Consider the following 26,946-nt stretch of genomic DNA (forward strand, 5'->3'; position numbering starts at 1 on the left):
TTTTAAGCTGTTTTTGCAGATGACTTTACCCTCTCTGTCCTGGGATGTAATCCAGCCTGTCCTTGAACTCAGAGATCCCCCTGCCTCTGTCTCCAGAGACAGAGTTGGAACCGTTGGGTCTGTGAGTGGGAAGTGAAGTGTGAAGATGTGTCAGCCGGATGCCAGGCGTTCTCTGACCGCCCTGGATGTTAGTCAGTGTTGCTCACGGTCCTGCTGCGCTTTCATTTGCTCTTTCATTCTCTAGGCGGATGGAACTTTGAGTAGGGTGGTGCGTTGCCCTGATACGAGTTGCGTAAGTGCACCATTAACTGATGCTTCCCGGTATCTTTTGTGCCAATTACAGAGCCAAGCAAGTCGGAAGCATCCCAGCATGGCTGCCTTAGAAGCACAGAAGATGGTTTTTTCAAAGTAATTTTTTCCCGTCGTAGTTTTGCCTCTTGTTCTAACCTTCACCTTACAGGAGGGAGACTGCTTTATTTATAAACTTCAGCCCCAAGGACTTGTGAGGGTTTAATAAATATTTAATCGTGAATCTCTTATCTCGCTTTCTGAACAGTTGGTGCACAGCTTTAATGGAGTGAGGGAAGGTTGTAAGGCGAGACACCAGAGCGAGGAGGAGAGGAAAGGAAACTTAGAGGCTCAACTGTGGGAACAGAGCGCCAAGGTCAGATGTATTTTGTAGGCCCCAGATACCTTTCTTGGTGTTCTTCTGAATGTTGTGAGCTTAGCATGGCACTGGAAATGGAATTGTGTTCACATACGACACAGTGATTGCTTTATTCAACTGTTGGGCCGAGTGAGCTAAGGCTCACCTTTCGGCAAACATGAGCAATGTGCTGACATGTTTAGCGGTGTGCATTCCGGAGCAGCCCTGCCGGAAGCGACGGTTGATCCAATCTCAGTGCTTTGGGGACTGTGCTACCTGACTTGTCCCTGGCTTAACTTCCTCTGCGGTAGGACGGTGACCATATCATGTCATGCTGCAGTGTTGAGAAATGCACGCGCACCGAAGAGCTAGAAGTTTGAATTCACCCGTGAGTCATTATAAAATCACAGACCGTGTAAGCAAAAGATGTAGGGAATATAATCTCTACCACACTGGAAACCCCATAGACTGTCTAGAGTGCACTTTGCCTAGGATTATAAAGACACATCTCTTCAGAAACAGAGCTGAACATGGCTGCACTTGCGTCGGGAGCCGCTCTTTTCTGTGCAATCCGTTGTTTTGATGTAGGGAACAGGGAGAAGCCAGTTTTGTTCTTTCTCATCAGTCATATAACTCACTCTCGGATCTCAGGGCAGGCTCCTTACTGTTGTTTTAGCTGTAGAAACCCTTACAGTTACTTTCAACTACTAACACGTGTGCCTGGAGTAACACTGCCTTCCCAGCCTAGCCCTCCAGGTCGCTGTAGCTCCACCTTCAGAAACAATGTCTCCCTTCCCCTGAGGCTTCAGTGTAGAGGACACTCCTGTTTCTTGCTCATGTGGTGGTGACCCGGCATTGATCTCTCACCAGAGTGTCCTGTGGGAAGTTATCCTGGCTTCCATTCATAAACTCGACTTCAATAGTAGCCGTTTGTGATGGTGCTTACACTAGATTCCTCTTTCTTAGGGTTTGACTTGAGGTCCCCCCAGGAGCTTGTCCTTTGGCCGCCATGAAAAGATAAGTTAGCTCCAGGCAGGGTTTTCCTCTAATTTCCAACCTTAAGATTCCTCCAATGACAATCACACTCCATCCTGTGGCTTCTGAACACCAGGGGAAGTAGACTTTGCCCTTCAAGAGGTCTCCGAGAGCTCTTTTCATTGGTTCACAGGACATAGGAGGAAATGCCTGAGGCTTCAGTAGCTGTCTCCAGAGCAGTGACTTCTCTGGCTTCTGGCTTTGCTTCTCCTCCCTTGCTGTGGGTTATGTGCTTGCTCCCGCTGGGGCCACACGCACTTACCCGGATCTTCACGGTTGGCTTAGCACAGTGCTTCCTCACACTGCAGTGGAAAAGATTTCCAAAAATTCCCATTCTACCGCCAGCACTTTCCCGTGGCGCGTGAATTCAGCACCACCTGCAGTGAGTGTTCTCTTCAGTAAGGTAAGTAAACCAACCCGTTGTGTTTCTAGGACAAAGTCCAATTCTTCCTCCTCCTCCTCTTTTTCCTACTCCTTCCTCCTCCTTTTTCCTCTTCTCCCTTCCCCCTCCTTCTTTTCGTCCTCTTCTGTTGTCATCCTTCTCTTCCTCCTTTTTCTGAATTAAAGGTAGATTCTTCTCTCATACAATGCATGCGGACCATTTTCCCCCTATTCACTCCTCCCAGCCCCCCCCCCCATTTCCCCTTCCCTTGGACCCATCTCCCCACTCAGAAAAAAGCAGGCCTCCAAAAGACAGCAGCCAGACCTGACTAAATACAATGAGACAAGTAAAGGCCCCCATGCCAAGGCTGGACCGGACACAACAGGAGACAAAGAGTCCCAAGAACAGGGTAACCAGTCAAGGACACACCTGCTCCGCTGTTAGCAGTCCCACAGAACCCCAGACTAATATCTATAACATCTATACAGAAAACCTGGTGTGGAATCCTGCAGGCCCCTGTGCCTGCTGCCTTAGTCTTAAGGAGCCCGTGTGAGCCCTGCTTACCTGTTTCAGTGGACCATGTTCTGGTGTCCGCCATCCCCTCTGACCCTCTGACTCCTACACCTCCCCTTCTGTGGGATTTGCCAAGCTCCAAGGGGAGCGACCCTGTGGGGACCTTCAATTTAGACTCTTTCTTTGCATAATGTCTGGCTGTGGGTCTCTGAAGCCACTCTGATGATGATTAGACTAGGTACCAGTCTCTGATTTTATATGCATATATAAACAGTCATGTTTGGCTCTACTGTAGAACTCTGGGCTATCCAGTCTCAATCTATGAGTATAGCAAAATACCATTAGTAATCATTCATTGATTGTTTTTTTATAAGGCCAGTCATGTTTAGATTTAGGCCTCTGGGCTATCCAGTCTCTGGTTTCTGGTCATCCAAGCAATGTCCGGAATGAGCTTCAAGTCAGGCAGACATTGATTGACCAGTCCCACAGGTTCTGTACCGCCACTGTCCAGTACATCTTGCAGGCAAGACGGAGTGCACGCCAAAGGTTTATGTCCATGTTTTTCCTTCGTAGGCTGCAGAGTACCTTCCCCCACAAAGGAGGTTAGAACATAGGGCTGAAGGCTCCGCGCAGGTACCAGTTTAACCTCCCAGTGCCATGAGCTGTGTAAACGTTGTCCTCCCTGCCACACACACACACACACACACACACACACACACACACCGTCAGTTTTCACAGAGCAGCCTTCTGTCCTAGCAACAGCCTAAATGTTTAGGCATCTCCATGGGACACCCCTTGGCCAGCAGCTCAGCAGAATGCAACCCACTCTGGCTACTGGAAGCCTTGCTTGTCTGTATGAGATGGTCAGATAGGATTTCTTATCCCCCCAGTACTAGGAGTCTTCCTTAGGATCCCTCTCATATATTCTAAGTAGTTTCCGCTGCACTAGGTTTTCACACTGACCCCCTCAAATTTTTCTGCCAACTCGCTACACAGACTGTCTCCCCCAACCCCCTACCTGATCTCTCCCATTTCTGTCTCTGTCAGCCCCCATCCACCTGAAAAATATATTCTATTTTTCCTTCCCAGAAAGGTCTATGCGTCCCCTCCCTCCAATAGATCTTTCCTCTTGACCTAACCTCTCTAGGTCTGTGGATTGTAGTTTGGTTATTATTTACTTAAGAACTATTATTTACTTATAAATGAATATATATATATATATATATATATATATATATATATATGTATATATATCACATTCGTGTTTGTGGTTTTTGGTTACCTCACTCTAGATGATTTCTTATAGTTCCATCCCTCTGCCTGTAAATTTTATGTCTTTGTTTTATAACAGCAGAGTAATGCTTCATTGTGTGAATGTGCTACGTTTTCTTTATTTAGTCTTGGTTGAGGGACATCATCTAGGTTGTTTCCAGTTTCTGGCTATTATAAATAAAGCTGCAATTAACGTCACTGACCAGGTGTCCTTGTGGTAGAATGGAGCATCCTTTGGGGTGTACAAACAAGAGTGGTATAGCTGGGTCATGAGGTAGATCAATTCCCAACTTTCTGAGGAACCGCCATATTGATTTCTACAGTGACTGTACAAGTTTGTACTCCCACAAGTAATGGAGGAGTGTTCCCTTGCTCCACAACCTCGCCAGCGTGAGTGTGGTCACTTGTGTTACTGATCTTAGCCATTTTCATAGCTGTAAGATGGAATCTCAAAGTAGTTTTGATTGACATTTCCCTGATGGATAAGGCAGTTGAACATTTCTTTATGTGTTTCTCAGCCATTAGAGGTTCATCTTTTGAGAATTCTTTGTTTAAATCTGTACCCTGTTAGTGCAAATTTAATAGAGTAGCAGTGTTTTCCTCTTAGCCTTGCTAGCTCCCAAACAATTGAGATAGAAACTATTGGATTAATTTAACAGCTTTAAGGCACAACAATTGAGCAAGCAGTATTAATCAGTTTTAATCTTCTAGACTAATCTGGCTACTTCTCAGCTCAATCCCTGAGGTACTTGCATTTTAATACTGATCTGGCTCACCCTCTCTGTTCTAGGTGTTTTTCATGGTGTCTCCTGGACTCTCCTCTCCTCTCTCGAATTCCCACTTTCTCTCTCCCTCTCCTACTTCCCTGGCTGGTAGGAAGTCCAGCCCTGTTTTCTCCCCTGCTCAGTAACTGGCTGATCAGCTCTTTATTGACCAGACAGGGAATTGTGGAGTAATGTTTACACAACATTGAGACAGGAGATTCTTGAAATAAGAATTGTAGTCAGATATGGGGCATAGAGATCAGCATTTGAGAAACACAAGGATAATCATTAAACAATACACAGTAACATTATTCCAACATCACTCTTTTTTAATTTGATAATTTGTTTTTTAATGTCTAGTTTTTTTGAGTTCTTCATATATTTTGGATATTAGTTCTTTATTGGATATGGAGTTTGTACAAATCTTTTCACATTCTATAATCTGCTGTTTTGGATGTCCTTTGCTGTACAGAAGAAGTTTGTCAATTTCTTGAAGTCCCACTTACTAACTTGATCTTAGTGCCTGTGCTGTGGGTGTTCTGTTTAGGAAATTGTCTCCTGTGCCAATGCATTCAAGGCTATTTCCACTTTTTCTTCATTCAGGATCAGTGTGTCTGGTTATACGTTGAGGTCTTTGATCCACTTGGACTTGACTTTTATGCAGGATAAGAATCCATGTAATTTGGATTCTTCTCCGTGCAGGCATCCAGTTTGTCCAGCATCGTTTGTTGAAGATTCTCTTTTTTACTTTTTTTTCCATTGTGTATTTTATGTCTGTCTTCGATTTGATTTCATTGATCAGCTTGTCCATTTTTCTATCAGTGCCATGTGAGTTTTAGTCCTGTAGTTCTATGGTACAACTTGAAACTGGGAATGGTGATACCTCCAGGTCTTCTTATACTGTTCAGGATTGTTTCAGTCATCAGGTTAGCTAGCCTGGGCTTTTGATTTTCCATATGAAGTTGAAAATTGTCCTTTCAATATCTGTGAAGAATTGTGTTGGAATTTTGATGGGGATTGCATTGAATTTATAGATTGCTTTTGGTAAGATGGCCATTTTTACTGTTAATCTTACCTATCCATGAGCCTGGGAGAGCTTTCCACCTTCTGATATCTTCTTTAACTTATTTCTTCAAAGACTGGAAGTTCTCATCACACAAGACTTTCACTTACTTTGTTATACCAAGATGTTTTATATTATCTGAGGCTTTTGAGAAGGGTGCTGATTTTCTATTTTACAGTCCGTTTGTCATCTGTATACAGGAGAGATACTGATATCTGAAAGTTAACCTTGTGTCTAGCCACATCGCTGAAAGTGCTTATCAACTGTAGGAGTTCCCTTGTGAGATTTTTAGAGTCACTTATGTATACTATTATATCATCTGTGAATAAAGATATTTTGATTTCTTCCTTTCCAAGTTGTATCCCCTTGGTCTTCAGTTGTCTCATTGTTTTAGCTAACACCTCAAGTACTATGTGCTTAAAGAAGCTAACGACATCCATTAAAAACACAACAAAATAAATATAAGTATAAATAAAAAATAATCTCACACTAGCAAAATAAAAGAAAGGAAGTACACACATACACACCCCACCACCACCACCATCAACAGAATTAACAGGAATCAACAATCATTGCTCATTAATATCTCTCAATATCAATGGCCCCAATTCTCCAATAAGTAGACATAGACTAACAGGATGGATTTGAAAACAAGAGTCAGGTTTCTCCGTCATCCAAGAAAAACACTTTAACATAAAGAATAGATATTACCTCAGGAGGTTAAGGTTGGAGAAAGATATTCCAAGCAAGTGAACCCCAAAACCAAGCTGAAACAGCCATTTTAATATCTAATAAAATAGCTATCTATGGAAATAGTTTTCTAGAAAGGGAGAGAGATAAACGAATCATCACTATATTATGTTAGGTGGCAGTGGGTAAGAAGGGAAGTGTGTCAGGTCAGGGGGGCAAATGTTTGGAGGTGAATGGTAGCTGTTGTTTTCTGGTCTGGGAACTTTATCTCATCGGGTGACATTGACTAGAGACCTGATGGAACCATAGTTGTGTGCAAGAGCTTTTTATGTCAATGCTTTCTTACTTTGTTTTGTTTTTATACAGATCTGTGTTTTGTCTGCATGCATGTCTGTGTCCCATAGGCATGCCAGGTACCCAAGGAGGTCAGAAAAGGGTACTGGATCCCTTGGGACTAGTTAAAAGCAGTTATGAGTCACCATATGGGTGCTGGCAATTGAACCCAGGTTCTCTGCCACAGAGCAGGGCGCCTGAGCCATCCCTCCAGCTCTGGGTCAATTGTTTTTCAATCATTTTTTTTTCTGAATTTATGAGTTTGGTTTATTTTGATAGAAAATAAACTTATATGGGGAGATTCAAGGGCGATGGCATGGAGAAAGCATCTGTGACTTGTTTTTAAAAGTTTGCTTAACCTGAGTTTAGTTCTTGCGATAGGGTGGAAGGAAGGAAGAAGACACCACACAGTTGTCTTCTGACTGTCACAGGCAACATGCACCATGTACCCACAGGTGTGTTCTCTTCTCTTCTCTTCTCTTCTCTTCTCTTCTCTTCTCTTCTCTTCTCTTCTCTTCTCTTCTCTTCTCTTCTCCTCTCCTCTCCTCTCCTCTCCTCCCTCCCTCCCTCTCTCTCTCTCTCTCTCTCTCTCTCTCTCTCTCTCTGTCTCTCTCTTACACACACACCTCTCACACACACACAAACATACACCTCTCTCTCACACACACACCTCTCTCTCACACACATACACTCTGTCTCACACACACACACTCTGTCACAATACTCTCTCACATACACACACACTCTCACACACACATGCATACATACTATCTCATGCACACATACACTTTCTCTGTGTCACACACACTCTCATATACACCTCTCTCTCCCTCCCCCCCCCACACACTGTCTCTCTTTCCCACACATTTTTCTCTCTCTCTCTTATATAAACACTTTCTCTGTCTGACACACACATATACACACATACATACACTCTGTCATACATACAGACACATTCTCTTATATACAGTCACACCCGTGCACACATACACACACTCTGTCTCACACTCAGACACGCACACACACACACACACATTCTCATATACTTACACACATTCATCCACGCAATCACATACACTCTTTCACGCACACACAATTTTACAAGTTTGTTCAGGAAGGTTTTAAGCAGCTTATCTTTGGGATCCTAAAGGGACGCAGGAGTCCGACATACATTTGAGATATTTCAGACAGAACAAAGGGGACCTTTCTGGAACCTGGACAAAATGAAGGTAATGTCAGAGTATATTGTAAGCAGGCTTTGAATATGTTCTGCTTGGGGTAGGAGTGTCTGGGGGCTGGATGATGGTACGTGAGAATGAATGTGTTGAGTGTCACGCTGACTAGCCAATACACTTTTAAAGCGGTTTGGGATTAAGAGTTAAGGTGAGTGCCTCAGCTGGTACCCCAGGACGGTAGGATTGATGGCTTCTTCTGGATACTAATGTCAAGAGGATGCCTGAAGTCATGCAGTATGAGGGTGGATGTGGTAGTGCTGGATCTGACGAGGCAGGATTAGCTTGAAGCGGAGCGAGCCAGAGATTGGTGGTCAGTCTCATGGACGGGTGGAATGGTTTGGGAGTTTTTTAGACCCAGGTGATGTCATCGTCAGGAATGAGGCCTGCAGTGGCTGATGAGAGATGAGGGAGTGGGTTGTGACAGCATTCAGGACGAAGAAAAGCAATGAGTCAGAGACTAACATCCCTGCCTGTTGCCACGTGGTCGTGTGGTAACCGTTCAGGAGAAGAAGGCAGACAAGTTGAGCATCTCTTCCTTTCCTGGGATGTACAGTGGGAGGTGGAGTCTGTGGAGAGCAGACATCCACAGGTGTGGAGTTTAATATAAGGCAAGCAATCAAGATGGTGTCTCCTGCAGGGAGGGCAAACCTATTGCTGTGAGAGATTGAATACAATGGAGGGGAGGGGTGGGGGCAGATTAGCAGGTTAGTCATGGTTGTGAAGGGAGTTCAAGTACAGCAGTGTAGTAGTGGTCTGAGCTGAGTGTACCTCTGCTCAGACATACCAATGAGTCCAGGGATAGACCGTGAGGTCTGCGACAGCCCCAGACTGTCTGAAGCCATTCCTATGCCTCTAGCCAGGACCTGTGTCCATAAGACACCCTGGCTCGTACGAGAGTCCACCAGCTTCCCAGCAGCTTATAGGGATGATCGGGACCTGGACAAATATTGTTTGAGAAGAAGTTTGAAATTTAAGCCTTAAAAGTGATCTTCAATTAAACGACTATAAAGTATATCATTATTTTAAGTGAGTAGTTACAGTTAAATTCTTGTGTAAATGTAATTGAAATCTGAGACTGTACAAAAAATAATTTTAATACTTAAAATTAGGATAGTAAAAGCCCCTTTAAACACTTGAGGAAAGAAAGGCACAGGCTGTGAGGATGTCTCATTGCATGTCTACTGTCACGAGAGAGCTGGAAAGAGTGCTCAGGGCCCTGTGAGTATCTTACAGCATTGCTGGCTTGGGCAGCAGGTAGATCTTCAGTCAGGAGTTGTTCAGAGACACAGATGAAGATGGTGCCAGTAAAGTTTGACATGAAACTTGTTGACGTGGTTGGGAAAGGATTGGATCGTCTGAGGGAATGTGCCCTGTCAAGGGTATTAATTTTAATATCTACCTTTGGTGGTTTGATTCCCAATACTCTATCTTCAAAACCTCTTAAATATCACATTTTGAGGTATGTGGGGTTTGGGGTAGGTGTAATGGCTGTGGTTATGTGTGCCTATAGGCTGACTACTTAGGAGTTAAAACAGGAGCACTATTGAGCTCAGAACTTTGAAACTATCCTGGCCAACACAGTGAGATCCAGCTCCTCTAAAAAGTATCTGATTTAATTCTTGTAACATCTTAGGTTGTGTTTATGACTTTCTTTGGAGAAAACCGTGGCTCAAAAAAAGAAAGGTATGATTATTCCAGTTTGGATGTAGGTCTTAAAATTCCATTCTGTATTTTTTGTTGTCGGAGCCTGGAAAAATAGGTTCATATATATATCATAGGTTACCATGGAACTTGCTATGAAACCCAGTTCTTCTTGAACTCAAGAGAATCATGTCAAAGTACACTAGCCCCTGTCTGCTAAGATGTTGTCTTCTGTCCTAGTGTGCTTTATTTCCATGGGGGCTCTGTTATCCATGGGGCCAGCTGCTCCTCATCCCTCATCTTAAAACAGATGGCACAGCACCTCCATTGCCCATGCAGAGCCGAGTGCATGCTTGCCCAGGGGATTGGGAAGGCTGTAGCTGCTGATTTTTAAGTCCCAACTTCCAGCATTTGCCATCCATAAATTAAGCCAGATCAGCTCCAGTCTTAGTGTTTTTTTTTTTAAAGGTTTATTAATGTGTATGAGTACATTGTATATTGTCTTCAGACACACCAGAAGAGGGCATCAGATCTTATTACACATGGCTGTGAGCCACCATGTGGTTGCTGGGAACTGAACTCAGGACCTCTGGAAGAGCAGTCTCTTAATCATTGATTGAGCCTTCTCTCCAGCCCTAATCTCAGTGTTTTGTAATTTGAATATAAACCCACCCTAAGTAGAGCAAACTTCCATGTATCATTTTATGATCAAAATGAGATAATTAAGAAATAGTAATTGTGGTCACCAAGATTAATTTATCTTTATTTTATTCATTGTTTGCTTATTTGTTTGTTTGTTTGTTGAGACAGGGGTTCTCTGTGTTAACTGCCCTGGTTGTCCAAGAATTAATTCACTCTGTAAACCAGAGTGGCCTCAAACTCAGCCTGCCTCTGGCTCCCAAGTGCTGGAACCAGAGGCATGTACCAGCATTCCTGATCTATTCATTAATTTTTAGTTGCTTTTTGCAGTGAACAACTTTCTAAAAAGTGGTATCATCTACAAAGTACTTTCCTGTTTTTTTTTTTTTTTTCCTGGGGGAGTGGGGGATTAAGAGATACTTTGTTTCCTTTATACATGTATTAGTCAGAACATACCTTTATTTTTTATCTTTTTCATTTATTAGCATTTAAACTTAACCCCAAATCAATATATAAATAAGCTCTTTAGTGTTATGAAGAGGAAATATCAATAATATGAAATCTGGACATCTAGAGCCAGGTGAAGGGTTCGTGGATCGTTCTGGAGCCTGAAAAGCAACACTGCTCTGTTGGTCACACCATGAGGGGACAAGGTGAAGGGTCCTGAACAGCTATGTCACACATACCCTGACAAGACCTGCAGGCTGGACTCAGTCTCTTCCGTACACACTGGTTTCAGTTTGCTTCTGTATCTAGTTAAACACCCCCAGTTTTCTTATATCTATAAATTAAAAATATATATTCTACCCATATGATTCTAAGATGAGATGTCCTTGCCACATTCAAAATTAACATAAAACTCAGACATTTTACATTCGAAAGTTACCTTTGTAATCTTTGGCACGTGTGGGAGTATTGAGCAGGTGACCCAGTAATCTTAAATTGACTCCTAGAATGTGGGTAATTACTGGGACCCCAGGAAAACTTTTCTGTTGATTAGAGGGAGGTGGCTCCTCTGAGATGGAGGTGGCTCTGGATTCTACAGAATGAAACACAGCTTTTTTTTTTTTTTTTTTTTTTAAAGGGAGAGCACCACCTTCTATAAGCAAGTGGCCATCATTGTTCCCCATCTTTTAATTTAAAGAGTTTTTTGGAACTTCTTTAGCTCCCTGGTAACCAGAAAGGAGAAAAGGGAATTACCTGACACAGTGTATCATATCACTGGAATTGGACACTTGTAATTAATGGCAGCTGGGCAGCTGGCAGTTAGTGATAGCATCCCGAGAGAGTTTGGCACCGGGTTAGGCAGTAGCTGGGCTAGCTTGTTTAATAGTACTAGGTAGATTTATTTCTACATTAGGAACCCCAAATTCAAGAAGCTTAAGTAGCCCTCTTCAAAGTTGCATTGCCCATAAGTGGCGAGCTGGGCCCAGGAAGCACATAGTTCTGCAGGGCTCTGGGGCTACGTTTAACCTCAGATTTCCTGTGTGTGCCTTTAGCTGTGAGTTGGGAGGCAGTGTGAACTTGTGCTTTGACCCTCCTGGTCAGGACAGGCTTGGGGCAGATGTGAAGTGGGAAAGTAAGAAAGACAAACTGGAGGGAACTGGCCAGTACAGATGAGGTCAGTATTAGAGAGCGCTCATCGTGTTCAGGGTGGTACGGGTGCTTTGGAAGAAAGAACTCAGTGCTGTGCCTCCACGTCACAGGGACAGTCTGAACTGTGGGAGCTGCCGTGGCAAACAGAAGAGCTGTGGTGCTTGAGGGACACGGATAGCACACACTAAGATGTCACTGTGTAAAGGGCCAGGTAGGATAAGTGTGGCAGGGGAAATGGGAGCAGATCAAGGGCGGAGGTGAGGTCGTGGGAGGGAAACTTGGAGCAGACTAGTAGGTAACAGTTTTCTTTAGAATTAACACTTGGGCAGGTCTTTGAGGATCAATTCCAAGACCGTGTCGATGAGAGAACAGGTTCTGGTTTTTACTCAGTAATGTGGGAAGTCATATGGGGAAGGTTTTAGAACATGAGTGATTATGGATTCCTTTCAGTACATTTTACAGATTCAGTCTAGCTCCTGTGAGGAGACAGTCACGATTTCGCCCTGAGTTGGAGTAAGCAAAACATGGCTCCTATTAGCTCAGCGTCCACTGTGAATGTCACGTGGTCACGTGTGCTCCTTCTATTAGTTTCCGTAGGTCGGTTGTCCTCAGGTAGCACATAGTGGGACTGACTGACAACCCTGGTGTCTAGTGCTTTAAGGTTGTCCGGCTGAGATTGTAGGTGTGCTCACAAAAAACTGGGCATTTCCAAACAGCTTTTCAAGATGACGATGTCATTTACAGTGTAGTGTCCCCCCCACAACCCCTGTCTGCTGCACTTAGTCTTAACCCTTGAGTACGTTACCCCGAACTGCATGACTACTCTGACAGGAGACATTAGGCTCATTTTTTAGATGAGTGGTCCAAGGTTCACAGACATTCCATGAGCTACGATGGGGGTTGGGGGAGCACACCAAAGTCACACAGCTAGGGTGAGCAGGAATCGGGAATGGAAATCCTGTAAGCACACTGTGTAAAGCCCTTGTTCTTCCCGCCTTACCTTAACGCTTCTCCAAGTTCTTCCTGTGGTCTCCATTCTGGCTGGGAGAATTTTAACTGTGGCCTCCCTGCATAATGAGAAGACAAAAGATTTTGTAAAGTGGTGAAACGTTAAGCTTTCCCTTTCTGTAGATGCTTACAGATGGCTCACACCTCCTCTTTGGAGGGAATCGCTGACAGGTCACTAATGACTTGGGATGTGCACTCATGGTTTATTTATCCCTGTCATGAGCGTGTGCATTTTACACGCCTGTTACAGGCAGGAGGCTGTAACTCTAATGGAGCAGTTCAGACATGGTGGCACCAGTGTGTGGTAGCTGATCTCCTGACTCTGACAGATTACATCACGAAGAATTTTCTCCCTAGAGAGCTGGAGAGGCAGGTGAGAAGCCAGCCATGGCTGCAGTTCCTGAGCCGGGGGAGCAGTGAGGTCCAAGCGCCCGACCAGAGGGGCAGGAGGTGGAGGCTCACTCACACGTTCAGAGCTGCTGCTCCAGGCTGCAGGAGCACCTCGTCTTTGGTGCTTTCTGAATCGAATCAGCCAGGGCTTCTGTTAGGAAAGGGTGGGTGTTCTTGGTTCTTCTAAATTCTGCCACTGTGTTGGTGAAAAATGTCTGCAGGGGAAATTGTGAAATAGGTAACGTTTTCTTCCTCTGTGAGCCTCGGTTCCCTTGGTTTTAATCAAGTATTTCTCCAGGATAGAGTCTGATGACCTCACCCTCTAGTGTGAATGGTTCATTGTTCTTAGTGTCTGCCCAGAAATAAAAGCTTTACATCTGAAGAACGAATTTTTATTGCTGGTATAAAGGTTATACTATGCAATGGGATATGAACAGAGATAAATTAAAAAAAAATTCTTTGCCTCTCATTCCAGTACTCGGGAGGCAGAGGCAGGGAGATCTCCAAGTTTGAGGCCAGCTCTGGTTTACAGAGCGAGTTTCAGGACAGCCAAGGCTACACAGAGAGACCTTGTCTCGAAAAAAACTAAAGTAAATAAGTAAATAAAATAAATTTATTAGTTAAAAGTCTACACTGAAAACCATTATTTTTGTGGAATAAAGTTGACGTGTTTCTTTGGCTAGGCCATAACATCTTAGTTCATAGTAAAGCATCGGTGTAGATGTCGCCCTGAAGGTTTTTGGTAATCATTGATATTCCCAGTACTACATGCCTGGGTTTCATGTTATCCTTTAGATCTTCGGATGAGATGCTGTGACATTTCATGCTGTGCTTGGTTAGAGGCTCATCACACTACTGTGATGCTGTCTGTTATCATAGCATCACTCCAATACTGTGTAATATCTGGACTCATTTAGAACGTGAGCAAGTGGGGGAGAAGGTTCAACTCCTTCCTCTTGGGAGTTAACTATGAAGACGAAGCACTGTGGCTTCCTAACTCAGGCTAGTAGAAGCCCCCATGGAAGCTCTAACGTTGAAAAAATGGGAACCAGAGCAAGTTGCTTTTGCTTCCCTAAAATGTAGTTGGGACAAGCAAGGTCTGACTGCGGCTTGGGGTAGCCAGTTGTCTAAGTGAGACTCCTCAGAGAAACAGGGCCAGCCAGCCGCATTGGCTACAGAACACACGCGCGTGCATGCACACATGCAGGTGTGTCCACAGACTCATTTATTCAAGAGAGTGTGAGAATGGCAGAAATTTGTAGGTCAGGCCGGCAGCCTGGAAATTCAGGTCAGAACTGGTTTAACAGCCGTGAGTTCAACTTCTGTGTGCATCAAGCTAGAAACACAGGTAAGTTTCCTTAGGAAGCTACTGGAAACCTGAGTCTCATAAGACCTCTTTCTGATTGGCCAGGCCCACAGTGCTATGGAGACTCATCCACTGCTCTTGATGTCTGCCGGTTTAAATGATGAACAGACCTAAATATGCCTCCAGAGCAGTATCCACACGGATGGTTTACCAGAAACTGGGTTTCTGAGAAAAGTGGCCTAGCCAAAGTCACACGTGTGGTCCCCCCACCCCCCGCACACGCTGGGGAAGTTCAGTGGAGGAATGGAAGGGCACAGTGACAAGCTCTTCGTTTATTCTGTACCGTGTTTGCTTTTCTGATAGCATAGACTATCTTATGGATGCTGCTACACATTTTGACACAATCTTTTTTCTTATTTGAAAATAAATAATTTTTATACACTACAATCTAACCAGTGCCCTCCTCCCATATCCCTCTCAGGTACCCACCACGAAGCTCTCACACCTTTCTCTCTCTCTCTTTAGAGGACAGTCACAGCAAACAAACAGGAGCCAAGACAACAAAAGCCCAAGCAATGTGGGATGAGACAGTCTTCAAAAATACCAGACTTTACTTTTGTGTTGGGCATCTGCTGGGCGTGAAGCCTACTCTTACGTGTACGTTTTATAGATCCAGTGAGACTCCATTGGAGAAAACTAGGTTTTCCTTCCAAGAGGGTGACTCCAGCAGACGGTTTCTGAGTCAGGGACGGGAGCCTCTGCCGTGTCTCAGCACTGGGATGCCATCCTGCTTGAACTGCTGCATGTTGCCACTGTCTCCGTGGTTCATATTTTCGGCCCTGAGGTGTTCTGACACATTCTTTGCCTCTGTCACGGTTAGGGGAAGTATTACAGCAGATGGAAAGCCCCGGACGAGAGAAGGGATGAAAACAAAACAGGCTATTTCAGGGTCAGATGGGCAGCTGGGAAGGGGAGAAAGGTCAGGAGACTGGAATTCAGACAGCTCATCCATGCACATCGTGAGAAGCTGGAGGTCCGTGAGCAAGCAGGGCTGGGCTGTGCGCACGGTGAATGACAGAGCAAGTTTGCTTTATAAGCACCATGGGGCTTATTTCATCTTGTGCTCATTGACAGTAAGAGGTCAGACGAATTACAGGTATTGTCATTATTGTGTTTTTTGAGCCTAATAATATGATGGCTCATAAGTCACCACAAGACCAGCAATAACGTACCTATTACGGCTCACAGGGCACAGCTCTCGTGAGAACCGTGACCACACACAAACGGTGTATGCACTCTGTACTCTGTAAGGTCCTATCAGATGTATGCTAAAGCATCGAGGAATGGCAAGGGACATTGTGGCTTCAAGTTGTGCCTGACTCCCTGCCCCACTCCTCAGGATTGTCCCCATAGAGCCTTGCAGCTGCTTCTCTTACGATCTGACACCTGGGTCCTTTGGAACTTTGTGATCTGTATCTCTATGCTTTCTCTGTGGATCTTTTCCTAGGATTCAAGAAATCCCCAATTGAGGCCCCACCGATGCTTCCCCAGCCCAAGGACAGGTGCCTTCATGGGTTTTTGGAGGCTGAGAATCTGCTTTCATGTGTCTTTAGAGACATTGCTTGCTCTCTTGTGAGCTGATTTCGCTTCTTCCCCTGCCGTACGCTTTCTATAGGGAGAACCAGAAAGGGAGGAACCCACAGTCATTTTTAAGAGGAAGATCTATTGGAAAGACGGGGAGAAAGTTGAGGCAGCCTTCTAGATGTGTAGGGGCTTTGAGCCAGCCACAGTTGTTCTGGGTGGATCTCTGAGTTGATCTGGCTGGCAAATCTTAGGGAGAACCTCAATGTTAGTGAAGGGATTTATAGTGCACTTGACATTGAAGGCACTGGTGGTGTGTGCACGTCATGTGTGCATGTGCATGCCAGTGTGTGTCTCTGTGTGTCTCTTTGTGTGTGTGTGTGTGTTTGGCTGGATTGGCCTAGTGTTCAACATCCCAGCCAAGTTTATCACCGCACTGGCACAAAGGCAGGGTGTCTCCCCGTGCTCATCCATGGTTACCAAGTCCCAGTCAAACACACTCTAAAGAGGCAGAATGATCTTCTCTTAATGCATACCGGGCAGCTCTTTCCTCTCAATGGGAAGTGAGTTTCCCTGGGGCCTAAAATCTGGGGCTGTGTTTCAATGCAGTAACAAAAGTTTGTCATTCGTGTGTGTGTGTGCGCGCGCGCGTTGTCTTTAATAAAGGATTTTTCTGGACTGAACAACTGTCTGAGGTGACAGCACATGTCTGGGAAAGCCATTATCAGAAGCGATTTTCCACAGTTTTATTAAGGAACGCAGGTAATGCAACGGAAACTTAAAGACTGCTAAAGACGCAGTGTTCCTTACGTGTTAGCTGGAAGCAGTTCAGCATCCATAGTTTAAAAAAATGCCGGTGCTTTTCATCTTTGGCTGCTGTTTTGTAGTGGAAACAGTGATTTTTTTTTTAAGAAAAGGAATGTGATGGGAAGGCACAAGGACACCACCAAACACAAGAATGTTGCGTGTAATGTTTGGAAAGGACAGAGAAGAGAGTCGGGTGGACTTTGTCTCCTTAGGGCTGTGTGGCTGTCACACAGTCTTCTGTCCTTGGATCAAATAAGCACGAGGGGGCAACATCACCTCCTGCCTAAAATGTCAAGAATGGTTATTTCTTCCACCAGTACAACTGTACACACCAGCACTGCAGTGTTTCCTGTTTCTCAGAGGAAGCCCCCGGGAGCCAGGCAGGCTCCTCAAGGTCACATGACTGTTGTCCGGTATACACTCTGCCTTACCGCATGCAACTTCCGATTTCTGCAAGACAACGTAGCAGTAGATGGTCTGTGTTTATGCCTCAGGGTTTATATAAGGTATGGCCGTAACCCACATCTTTCTGTCAGGGACTGAGGCACATCCTGGGTCTGAAGTACTTAGAGTCAAAGTTTCTCTCAGAACATGGAGTAGGTGGGCAGATGCAGGTAAAACCAAGCCAGCAGGAATCCAGTGGGTGTCTAGTGGGGCTCCTGGAAACCTTGAGCCATCCTGTAGCACCATACAGCTCTCTAACATCTTCTGGGAGTTAGAAGACACGTACCATACTAAAGACAGTAACTCTGCACTTAGAGAAATTTGACTCACCCGGTGTTTGTGGGATATCCACTGAACTAAAATACTCGATAGCCGCCTCCTGTTTCTCTCATTTCAGCTGTGCTGTATAGTTCTCTTCTGTCTGTTAGCATCGTCCCGCCTCCATTTTTGATCTCTCTGTTACTCTCTGAATACAATGGCATCTCATCCCTGAATCAATGATGGGGATGCATGTCTCACACTCACGTAACATAAGAAAAGACTGTGTCAGGATGCATGTATTCCTCACATGAATTTTCATACCAAGTCTCCTTAGTTCTAAATGTTTGCCATTGATTTGTCTTTGAAAACTGGCAGGCCTACCTCAGTGTGCCCACTAATTCCAACCTCTGCCAGCCCTTGACACACCTCAGGGTGGCATTCTCCCAGACGTGTGCCATGTGGCAGTTTGGTGGTGAGCCAGTCAGACTCTGCCATTTTCTTGTAATTGACTATTTTCACGAGTGTTCTATAATATTCCCAGAAGATAAACGTTTTAAGCTACATTTTTAGAGATAGACACTTATAAGTTGGTTATTTTACCCCTCTGTGGTTGCAGCAGATTTCAGAGCCCTTCAAGGAAGGAACCTATAGATAGTTAGGACATGGTTAGCTGGCTGACATAAATGAACATCACCATTAAATGTAAGATTAAGGATTATCTAGTTGGCAGGATGGTGGATGGCACATGTCTTTATTCCCAGCACTAGGGAGGCTGAGATGAATCTCTGTGAGTTTGAGGCCAGCCTGGTCTACAGAGTAAATTCCAGGACAGCCACAGCTACACAGAGAATCCCTGTATCAGAACAAAAGTAAACAAAGAAAACAAACAAAGCATTGTCAAGTGATGGAATGTTCCGCATTGTAGTCTGTGGTCCTCATGCGCTTTGGTTATGTGGAGCTAATTTTCAGAGATGGGTTTGTTTTTCTATCTGGTAAATTACTGAAAACATCCTTCAAGTGAGACATCTATTTGTAGATACTTAAATACAAACCACACCTTGATGCCTGTCTTCCCATACCTTTGTCTTTTGAGGTGATTCTTGTGTATCCCATGTTAACCTCAGATTGGAGATCTCCCAGCTCAGTCCTCCTGGCCGGCTTCATCCTTAGCTATCTCTCAGTTTTTGTTTGCTTTTGTTTTGAGACAGGCCTCGTCATGAGGTATGTGGAGTCCTCCATATTTATGACACACTTTTTTGTAACACCTTTTTTTTTTCTTTTGTGGTGCTAGGATGGAATAAATTATTTGAACTTTCAGCTGTTCTCCTGCCTCAGCCCCTCAAGTGCTGAAATCACAGAGCTATGCCACGATGCTAATTTATTTCTGTTTTTGAGGTGATTGAACTAAATTGCAGAGGTTGGTTTGTGAATACTTCTTACCATTACATAGTAAGCAGAGGGTACTTCTTCCTGTTGATGCTTCTTACCGGCGCATAATAAACAGATAAACCTCCCACCATCACACAGTAAAAATCCCATACATAACTTTGGACTTTTCCAAAGCCTAGTAGATGGTTGTTGCCTAGAAGCCACATGGAGACCACGGACAGTTTATTAACATACAGTATACATGCTGTATCTGTTATATATAGTAAGATTTTGCAAGAACCGAGAGAGATCGTTTTGTAAGCAGCCAGCTGGAGGGACCAGCTGCTCACAGGGGGGTGACAGGGAAATATTCTCAACCCAACCTGCCTTCTAAGCAGGTACCTGGGTCGAGTGCTCAGACTAGAGCTCACTGCAGTGCAGCAGACGGTGGTTGAGAAAGTCTGAGAACGTCCTCTGTATCACAGTATAAATTCAAGTTGCACTTGATACAATGCCTTTTCCTTCCTCTTTCTTCCTCTCAAAACGGTGCCATGTATTGTCGTCTAGTTCTGCGTTACAAGCTTTGAGAGATTACAATTTTCTGTAATAGAGTTGTGTAGACTCTATGCTAGTGATTGAAAACAGACCATGATTTTTGTAGGTTTTGTGTGTCCCTGTTTCTTCATCTTTTCTTTGTGGTACTGAGGACCAAAGCAAGGGCTCTGTGTGTTGAGGGGCGGGTTGGGAGGGTCCCACACTGAACCTTACCAAGCCTACATCTTACTTTTCTTCACTGTTCCGAGGTTATTAATCTTTTAGTGTTTCCAAATTGTCACAAATCCAAAACAAATGTGTGTGAGGATGCATTCACAGAATCCAAGCCCGTGTTGTGCAAGAGTCAACTTTGATGATTTTTGCATGTTTTTTTTTTTTTTTTTTTTTTTTTTTTTTTTTTGCTATGAACTCATGCTCCGTGTTGCAGACATATCTATGGTTTTTGTCCACTACTAAACCTAAAACAAACCTAATTTCTTCACACCCTGCAAATACATGATAAGATCTTTGAGAGTTTTGAGGATGTTAAGTTTTCTCCTGTGCATGAATACACTGGTCAAGAACACAGGCTTTGGTGTCGAAAGAACCAAATAGAGGTTCTTGTATGATAGAGGATGTGGATAAACCCTCCAAATCCTTCAAATATTTCTTTCTGCTTTGGATTGTTTTCAGATGCTCGGTGTGGAATGCTTAATTTAGTTCCTGATTATAGTCACCCGTGAACAAAGGTGGCATATAATGGTTAAGCTGGAAGAAAGTGAGTCTTAATTCCAGCTAAGACAGTCCCAAATTTGAAACCGTGACTCTAATGGGAACTTCAGTTAATTTTTCAGTCCCTTGCTTTTTATCCATCCTAGCCAAGATTAGGAATCAGCTGAAGTGTTCGTCAGTGATTGAACAGATAATCAAGACATAGCCTCTGTGAACGGGGTGTTACTTCGAAGCAGAAAACCAAGAGGAGGCTTTGATACTTACTTATAAAAAGGGGAAGAAGGATGTGGGATCACATGCCTGTAATCTCAGCATTTGAGAGTCTGATGCAGGATGCTGGTGGGTCTGGAAGGCACACTGGACAACTGAAGCCAAGGATAGACAGAGCTAGACAGTAAAGCCTGATCTCAAAAAAAAAAAAAAAAAAAAAAAAAAAGCAACCAGCCAGCCAACCCACCCACCCACCAACCAACCAGCCAGCCAGCCAGCCAACCAACCAACCAACCAACCAGTCAGCCAGCCAACCAACCAACCCACCCACCCACCAACCAACCAACCCACCAACCAACCCACCAACCAACCAACCAACCAACCAACCAACCAACCCACCAACCAACCAACCCACCAACCAACCCACCAACCAACCAACCAACCCACCAACCCACCAACCAACCAACCAACCCACCAACCAACCAACCAACCCACCAACCAACCAACCAACCAATCAACCAACCAGCCAACCAACCAACCAACTAACCAACCAACCAACCAACCAACCAACCAACCAACCAACCAACCAACCAACCAACCAAGGGTTGAGGGTGAAGCTCCGTGGTAACACCAGGACACTGGTCAGTTTCTGCATTCAATCCCCCATCTTCCGCCCACAAAAGCATCTATAAGTTTAAAAGTTTGGAACTACCACCAAAGTGAGAGTGGTTCAGAGACTACTTCTGGTTTTCTATCAACGACTAGTTCTGTTTAATTCAATTAAAATTAATTACAGAGTTTTTCCAGTCTGCATCTTCTAAGGATTAGGATACCTTTTCTGCAACCACCAGATCACTGTCACACCTTAGAAAATTAACAGTCCTAATCTACCTGATAAATCATCATGACTTGTCTTTAGATATTCTCAGTTTTCCCTAGGATGTGCTTTTAGCTTTATTTACTTAAAAAAAAAGAATGTAGAGCTCTTTCAAGGTTCATATCTCGGACTCTGTCTCTCTCTCTGTCTAACACACATACACACACAAACACACACACAGACACACTCATGCATACATGCACACACAGGGACATTTTTGGTGGCTCTTTTTTCTGTTCACACCTCAGAGTTCCTACTTTTTGGGAAGTATATGTTTCACACTATGGATCGTTTTACAGAATCTAGGACCTACATCTGTATAATCAAGATTTGTGTAAGCCCCTTAAAAAAAAAAAAAGATGAGAGTAGACGCTGAGTCGATGGGGCAGAATGTATTCTTTAACCTGTTAGACTTTACTCTTTAGCAAAATCCTTCTCTTTGGCTTTATTTCTCATTGCCTTTGGAGGGTCCCCAGGGCCAAGAAATTTCCTGGCAGTATCTCACAGACCAGACGGTGCAGATCCGACCACATCCAGCCACATCCAGTTAGACAGTCCTGCTGTCCGTTTCACAGGTTCTGTCTTGGGACGTCAATTAAAAATGTATTGTTCATCTAAAACTGTCACATTATCTAATTATCCTGGCATTAGGAAATTGCGGTTGTTTTTGTACCATATAAATGAACTGGCTATCAGAAAAGTTAGAGTGAATCTTTTAGTGGCCCATGGCCTAATCTGATTGTTAGTTTGGTAGCCAAGGTTGTGGGGTAACTTGGTGCAGAGTTGTTTGGTTTATCGAAGCCTAGTGTTTTTACTTATTTGGTTACTGAGACCCACCATGAGCACAGAGACAGCACACATCAGTTTATGAGACAGAAATGCCAGCCTCGTCTTCACAATCCCAGGGATTCTTTCCCGTTCTGGAGAACTAGTGCCTTCTTCTTTTCCCTTGTTATCAGCAGGTGGAGATGACAGGGAGTGGTGTGAATTGGAGTTCTAACCCTGGGGTCAGGAGGCCAGAGAATCCCAGACATCTGCTAATGTAGTTTCTGCATAATTGTTTATTTGCTTGCTCTGGGAGGAGGCTTCAGGGGCTCCACTCACTTTTCATTGGCACTCCCAAGCTGCCCAGACCAATCACTGGTTTCTGTATCCAATGACATTTTTCTCTGGACACTTCCTTCTCGTGATTTCTTTTGTTTATCTGTTTGAGTTTCCGAATTATAAGAGACCAACAAAATACGTTAATCTTTGTCACTGCCCAGTGTTAACCGCTGTTTAACAGTAATATGTCTGTATTTAAACAGTAAGGGGTACATATGTGTGCGTGGACTTTTTAATGCCGTCATTGCATATTATTCCCTCTTTGTTAATGTAGATCAACATATTTGTTTATTTTCTGCAGAGTAGCCTGTGTTGTAGATACAGTATATTGAACTATATCCCTTATGAATGAACATTTGTATTTTGATGGGGATCAGTCTTAAGCAACCAGCAGCATCAGACATCCGCTGCTTACCAGACTCCTTTTCCTTTGTCTTAACAATTTAAGCCACCCATCAAAGGTCAGGCTGCAGAACTGTTTATTTTCTCCAAACAAATAAAACCTAGAACTGTTCTCTTCAGCCCTAACATAGTAGCACAATTTGGTGAGTCATTACAGATCAATAAGGAATATAATAGTTTACATGAACTCGCTGCTTTGAAGTAGCCTCATTTAAATTTAGTATCATTTTTAAGCTTTCAAATGGACTTTCATTTTCTAGAGTGCCTCCAGTTCTCAAAATGATTTTGCATGGCACTCGCGCACGTTTGGAAAAAAAAGCATAATACTGTAATTGTTATGAGGCTTGAACCCCATGGACAAGAAGGGCCTTTACTTCTTATAAACTCGTCTGATATAAATGTGTGTGGCCTGTACGTTCCTGTAGTAAATTGTTGAAAGATGTGATCCTGATTATTTTTTCTTACTGTTCTCTCTTATCTGGTTATCAGTGACATGACCAGATTAGAGGCTATGCCAGTCAACACCCTTGGGACCAGGGTAGTAACTGTCCCATCTGGCTGTGGGTGATTAATAGTGCTGGTGTCATGGCATAAATCACATTTTGTTGTTCAGTCAGCTGAGACTCTGGCCATTAAAAAAATTCACTCTGCAGGAATCAATAACTGGTGATTTTGGAAAAGAGCAGTTACACCCCTCCACCCCGTTCTCCGTAAAGATTGACAAATTACTGGTCTCACTAAAATAGTGTAGGAATACAATCTCAGATACAAAGTAAGGACCTTAAGTGAGGACAAGGGGAAGCCATTTATTTTGAGGAACCCAAGGCAACCAAAGAAAACTGGTAACCCCTAAAAGTCCTTAAAAATGTCGCCCTTCCCTTCAGATTCCACAAACCACAAACCTCAAATAAGTTGAAGTTTCGGAAAAGCTTGGGGAAATAAATTGGGTTCCAAACAACCAAATGCCACACACACCTCTCTATGGACTGTAGCTAAAACATGGAAATCCAAGTTTATTCATTTACTTTCGTCAAATTTGCTTAGGGCGCTATTATTACCAGGAAGGTCAACATAAAGTAAATAAGTCTTAACATGCCTCATTTTTAGGGGTATATGAGTTTCACAATAGTCTTTGACCGTGGAAGAAAGTCATGGGGTTTGAGTGGACGGTGGCAAAGTCAGTGGTCCTGATTGGTTACAGTCTCACAAGCCTGTGGGTGCTGCAGGTACCAGTGTGAGTAACTCCTGTTCTTACTTCCAATTGAAGTTTGCCTCATTGAGCTGATTTCTGCCTGCCGCTAGCTGCTGGGGAATCCATGGCTGCAGCGTTCACCTCAGGAATTCAAGTGATGTTAGTTTGGCGTGTTCACGGGTGAAGACTTCGCTTTGATAGTCGTTAGAATTTTTAATCCCGTCCACAGGACAGATACTCAGCATCTTTTCCGTGCAGTGCTGTAGGCTGTCTGAATGCTCACAGACATACTCCAATAAGAAGGAAGGAATAACACCATGTACCAAATGTGGGAGAAAAAAAAAAAAAAAAAAACTATGACCCCAGGGTACCAAGCTCCCACTGAATCCAGGAAGAAAAACCTTCAGGCAGAGTGGTTTTGGTAAAAGTCTGTGTTTCTCATCTCACTGATGGCTGCAACTGAGGAGAACTTGGCTTCCTGTCCCCCTCACTATGTCCCCATTTGCATTGTTGGCAGCCCTTCGCTGCTGGAAGTTTAAATTATCTCAAGAACTCTAAACTGAGTTCAGATGTTTGTTTATTGGCGTTGCCGTCGGCTTTTGAAAGCAGGCTTTTGTGTTCTCCCGGTCTTAAGAAAAGGCTCTTCTCAGAATCAGCCCTCCCTCCCTCCTCACCCTCTTCTGGGAACCCGTTCCAGTCTCATGCAGAAAATTAAATAAAGAGGACACAGGGCTCAAAACTGGTTAAAAAGTGGCTCCAGTGCCCGGGCAGCTTGAAACGGGAAGGAGGTGGGACCCAACATCCTGCATTTGTGTTCTGTTTATGAAGCTTAAAGTTAGTTGCATTAATGAATTAACCAGAAGGCTAGTAATGGAAAATGCTTCTCCTGTCCTGGTGGGGGAGCCAGATACTGTAGATTTGTCCCAGGAAGGCTGTTGATTCTGGCTTCATTGTTGGCCCAGTCATTTGTTGAGCTGGTGGCTGGAGCGCAGGCCACACACTTCTTCCTTCTGGTCTCCATGTATTGGAACGGCTTGCGTATTGTTTCTACAGGAGCAGACTTGGCCAAGAAGATATGGTGAGCCCTGGGGTTCGTTTTGTTTTTATTTGTGTGCGTGTTCTCTGGGGACTGCGCAGCGCGGTTCGGAGGTGGGGAAGGGGCAGAGTGATCGTAATCGATGATCCTCAGTAAGTGATGCTCCTCTGCGAGCGAGCGAGCGGTCGCTAATGCTTCTCCCGTGTCATCCTCCTCAGAGCTCCGGGAACGCGTCCTACCGCTGTTCTATGTCCTCCTCTGCGGATTTTTCTGACGAGGATGATTTCAGCCAGAAATCTGGCTCAGCATCTCCAGCTCCTGGAGACACCTTACCCTGGAATTTGCCTAAGCACGAGAGATCCAAGAGAAAGATTCAAGGGGGCTCGGTGCTGGACCCGGCCGAGAGGGCTGTGCTTCGGATAGCAGGTGAGTGGGGGGAGGGGATGGAGTGGCGACGGGGTAGCAGAAATTCACCCGTTCGTTCCCTGGCGCTGGGTCTGCAGGCTGATGCGCTGGGCAGAAATTTGTCTCAGGTGGGGGAGGAAATGACCATGTTTACTTCATGGAGCGCTTCGCCTGCTTGCTCTGGTGACTAAGCTGTTCGGCTCTGCTTTCTGGTTGGATGAATCAATAGATTCTGAATGCAAGCAAATATTTACTGGTATCTGTGTTAAACTTTGCTGCGGATGTACACTAACCACCAAAGCATCCTGAGAATACTAATATCAGTGACTTCCTGGAATATTTTGCTGGAACACCTTTTTTTTTTTTTTTTTTGCCCAAGGGTGCTGAGCTACGCAGTTATAACTCAAGTCTCCTGGTTTTGGTACCTAGGATGCAGCGCATAACCCAGCAATTTGGATGTCTTTTTTTTTTTTTTTTTTTTTTGTGAGGCTGTATCATGTGGCCATAGATGCTTTGTGTCCTTAGTGCTTGTGAGGGGATATCACGCACTCTTGATTAATTAATCCATGGAGATGCCAGTGTTTGTGTCCTGTGTGCTGGGTGTTTCCTTGCATTGGCCATACAAGCTGAACCAGAAGGGAGTTTGTTTCTCTCGGTTGTAAACTGAGATCACCACAGAGAGCAGGTTTCAGGCCCTGTGGTTCCAGCAGGGTCTGTGCACAGTGTGGCCCCCTGGGTGGATAGTTCTGCATTCCCTTAGAATCGTTTTTTCCCCTTCTTGGATATGGTAATAGGGCAGGATGGGACGGGGCATCTCTGGAGAGTCCCTTACAAAGGCCAAAGGCCAGATGTTCAGGTCCCCTTCCCTGTCCTCTGCCCCCACCTGTGACAGGACAGGAATTGGGGGCTGTGTTCTCATAGTTGCTTGGCAGGTAATGCAGATATTGGGGTTTGGTCTTCCTGGGGGCTGTGACCATCCCAGATTGCAGTCACCAAGACAGTCCAGAGAGGGTCTCCATGGGGGCCCCCAAAAGTGGGGTTTTTAACTTATTTATTTATTTCTGATTCTAAGAAAACCAAGCAGAGGCTGGTCAGTCGCTCTGTAGTCAGGGTTTCTGGGGGGCAACAGGCTTGAGCTTCCTTTGGCTTCAGTTGTGAGAAGCCAGAGAGTCTAGCCCAGCCTTTGAGGAGGCGGGTGGAGCAGGAAGGGGAAGAGGAGGAGGGAGGATGGAGACTGGGAGCCAAGTGAGAGTTAGGTGGCTTTGGCCTTGGCTCTCTTTACCTCAGCATACTCTTAGTCACTCAGGCCCGCAGGTCTTGTTGAAAGCCCCCTGCAGTGACTCCTCCAGAACTAACTGGTGAGGGAAGGTGTATATCCGCTGTCATGGCCTGCCCAGGGCATCAACACGGATGCCTTTTCTTTAAAGTTTTGTTGTTGATTTGGTTTTTGTGTTTCTTGAGATAGGGGCTCACTGTATAG

At 44.4% G+C, this 26,946-nt stretch overlaps 1 protein-coding gene across 3 annotated transcripts in view; it reads left to right on the forward strand.

Annotated features, from left to right (window-relative positions):
- DST (dystonin) overlaps positions 1-26,946 on the forward strand; it is a gene marked incomplete at both ends in the record, with an annotated part of 363,235 nt that overhangs the window by 62,344 nt on the left and 273,945 nt on the right. For all 3 annotated transcript variants that reach the window (XM_080917065.1, XM_080917066.1, XM_080917067.1), the window contains one exon: positions 25,280-25,487. In XM_080917065.1, coding sequence (XP_080773191.1) covers positions 25,280-25,487 — 208 coding nt within the window. The remainder of the gene's footprint in view (positions 1-25,279; positions 25,488-26,946) is intronic.

The sequence above is a fragment of the Micromys minutus genome (assembly GCF_963924665.1).
Source record: "Micromys minutus genome assembly, chromosome: 5".
Taxonomy (NCBI): Eukaryota; Metazoa; Chordata; class Mammalia; order Rodentia; family Muridae; genus Micromys; species Micromys minutus.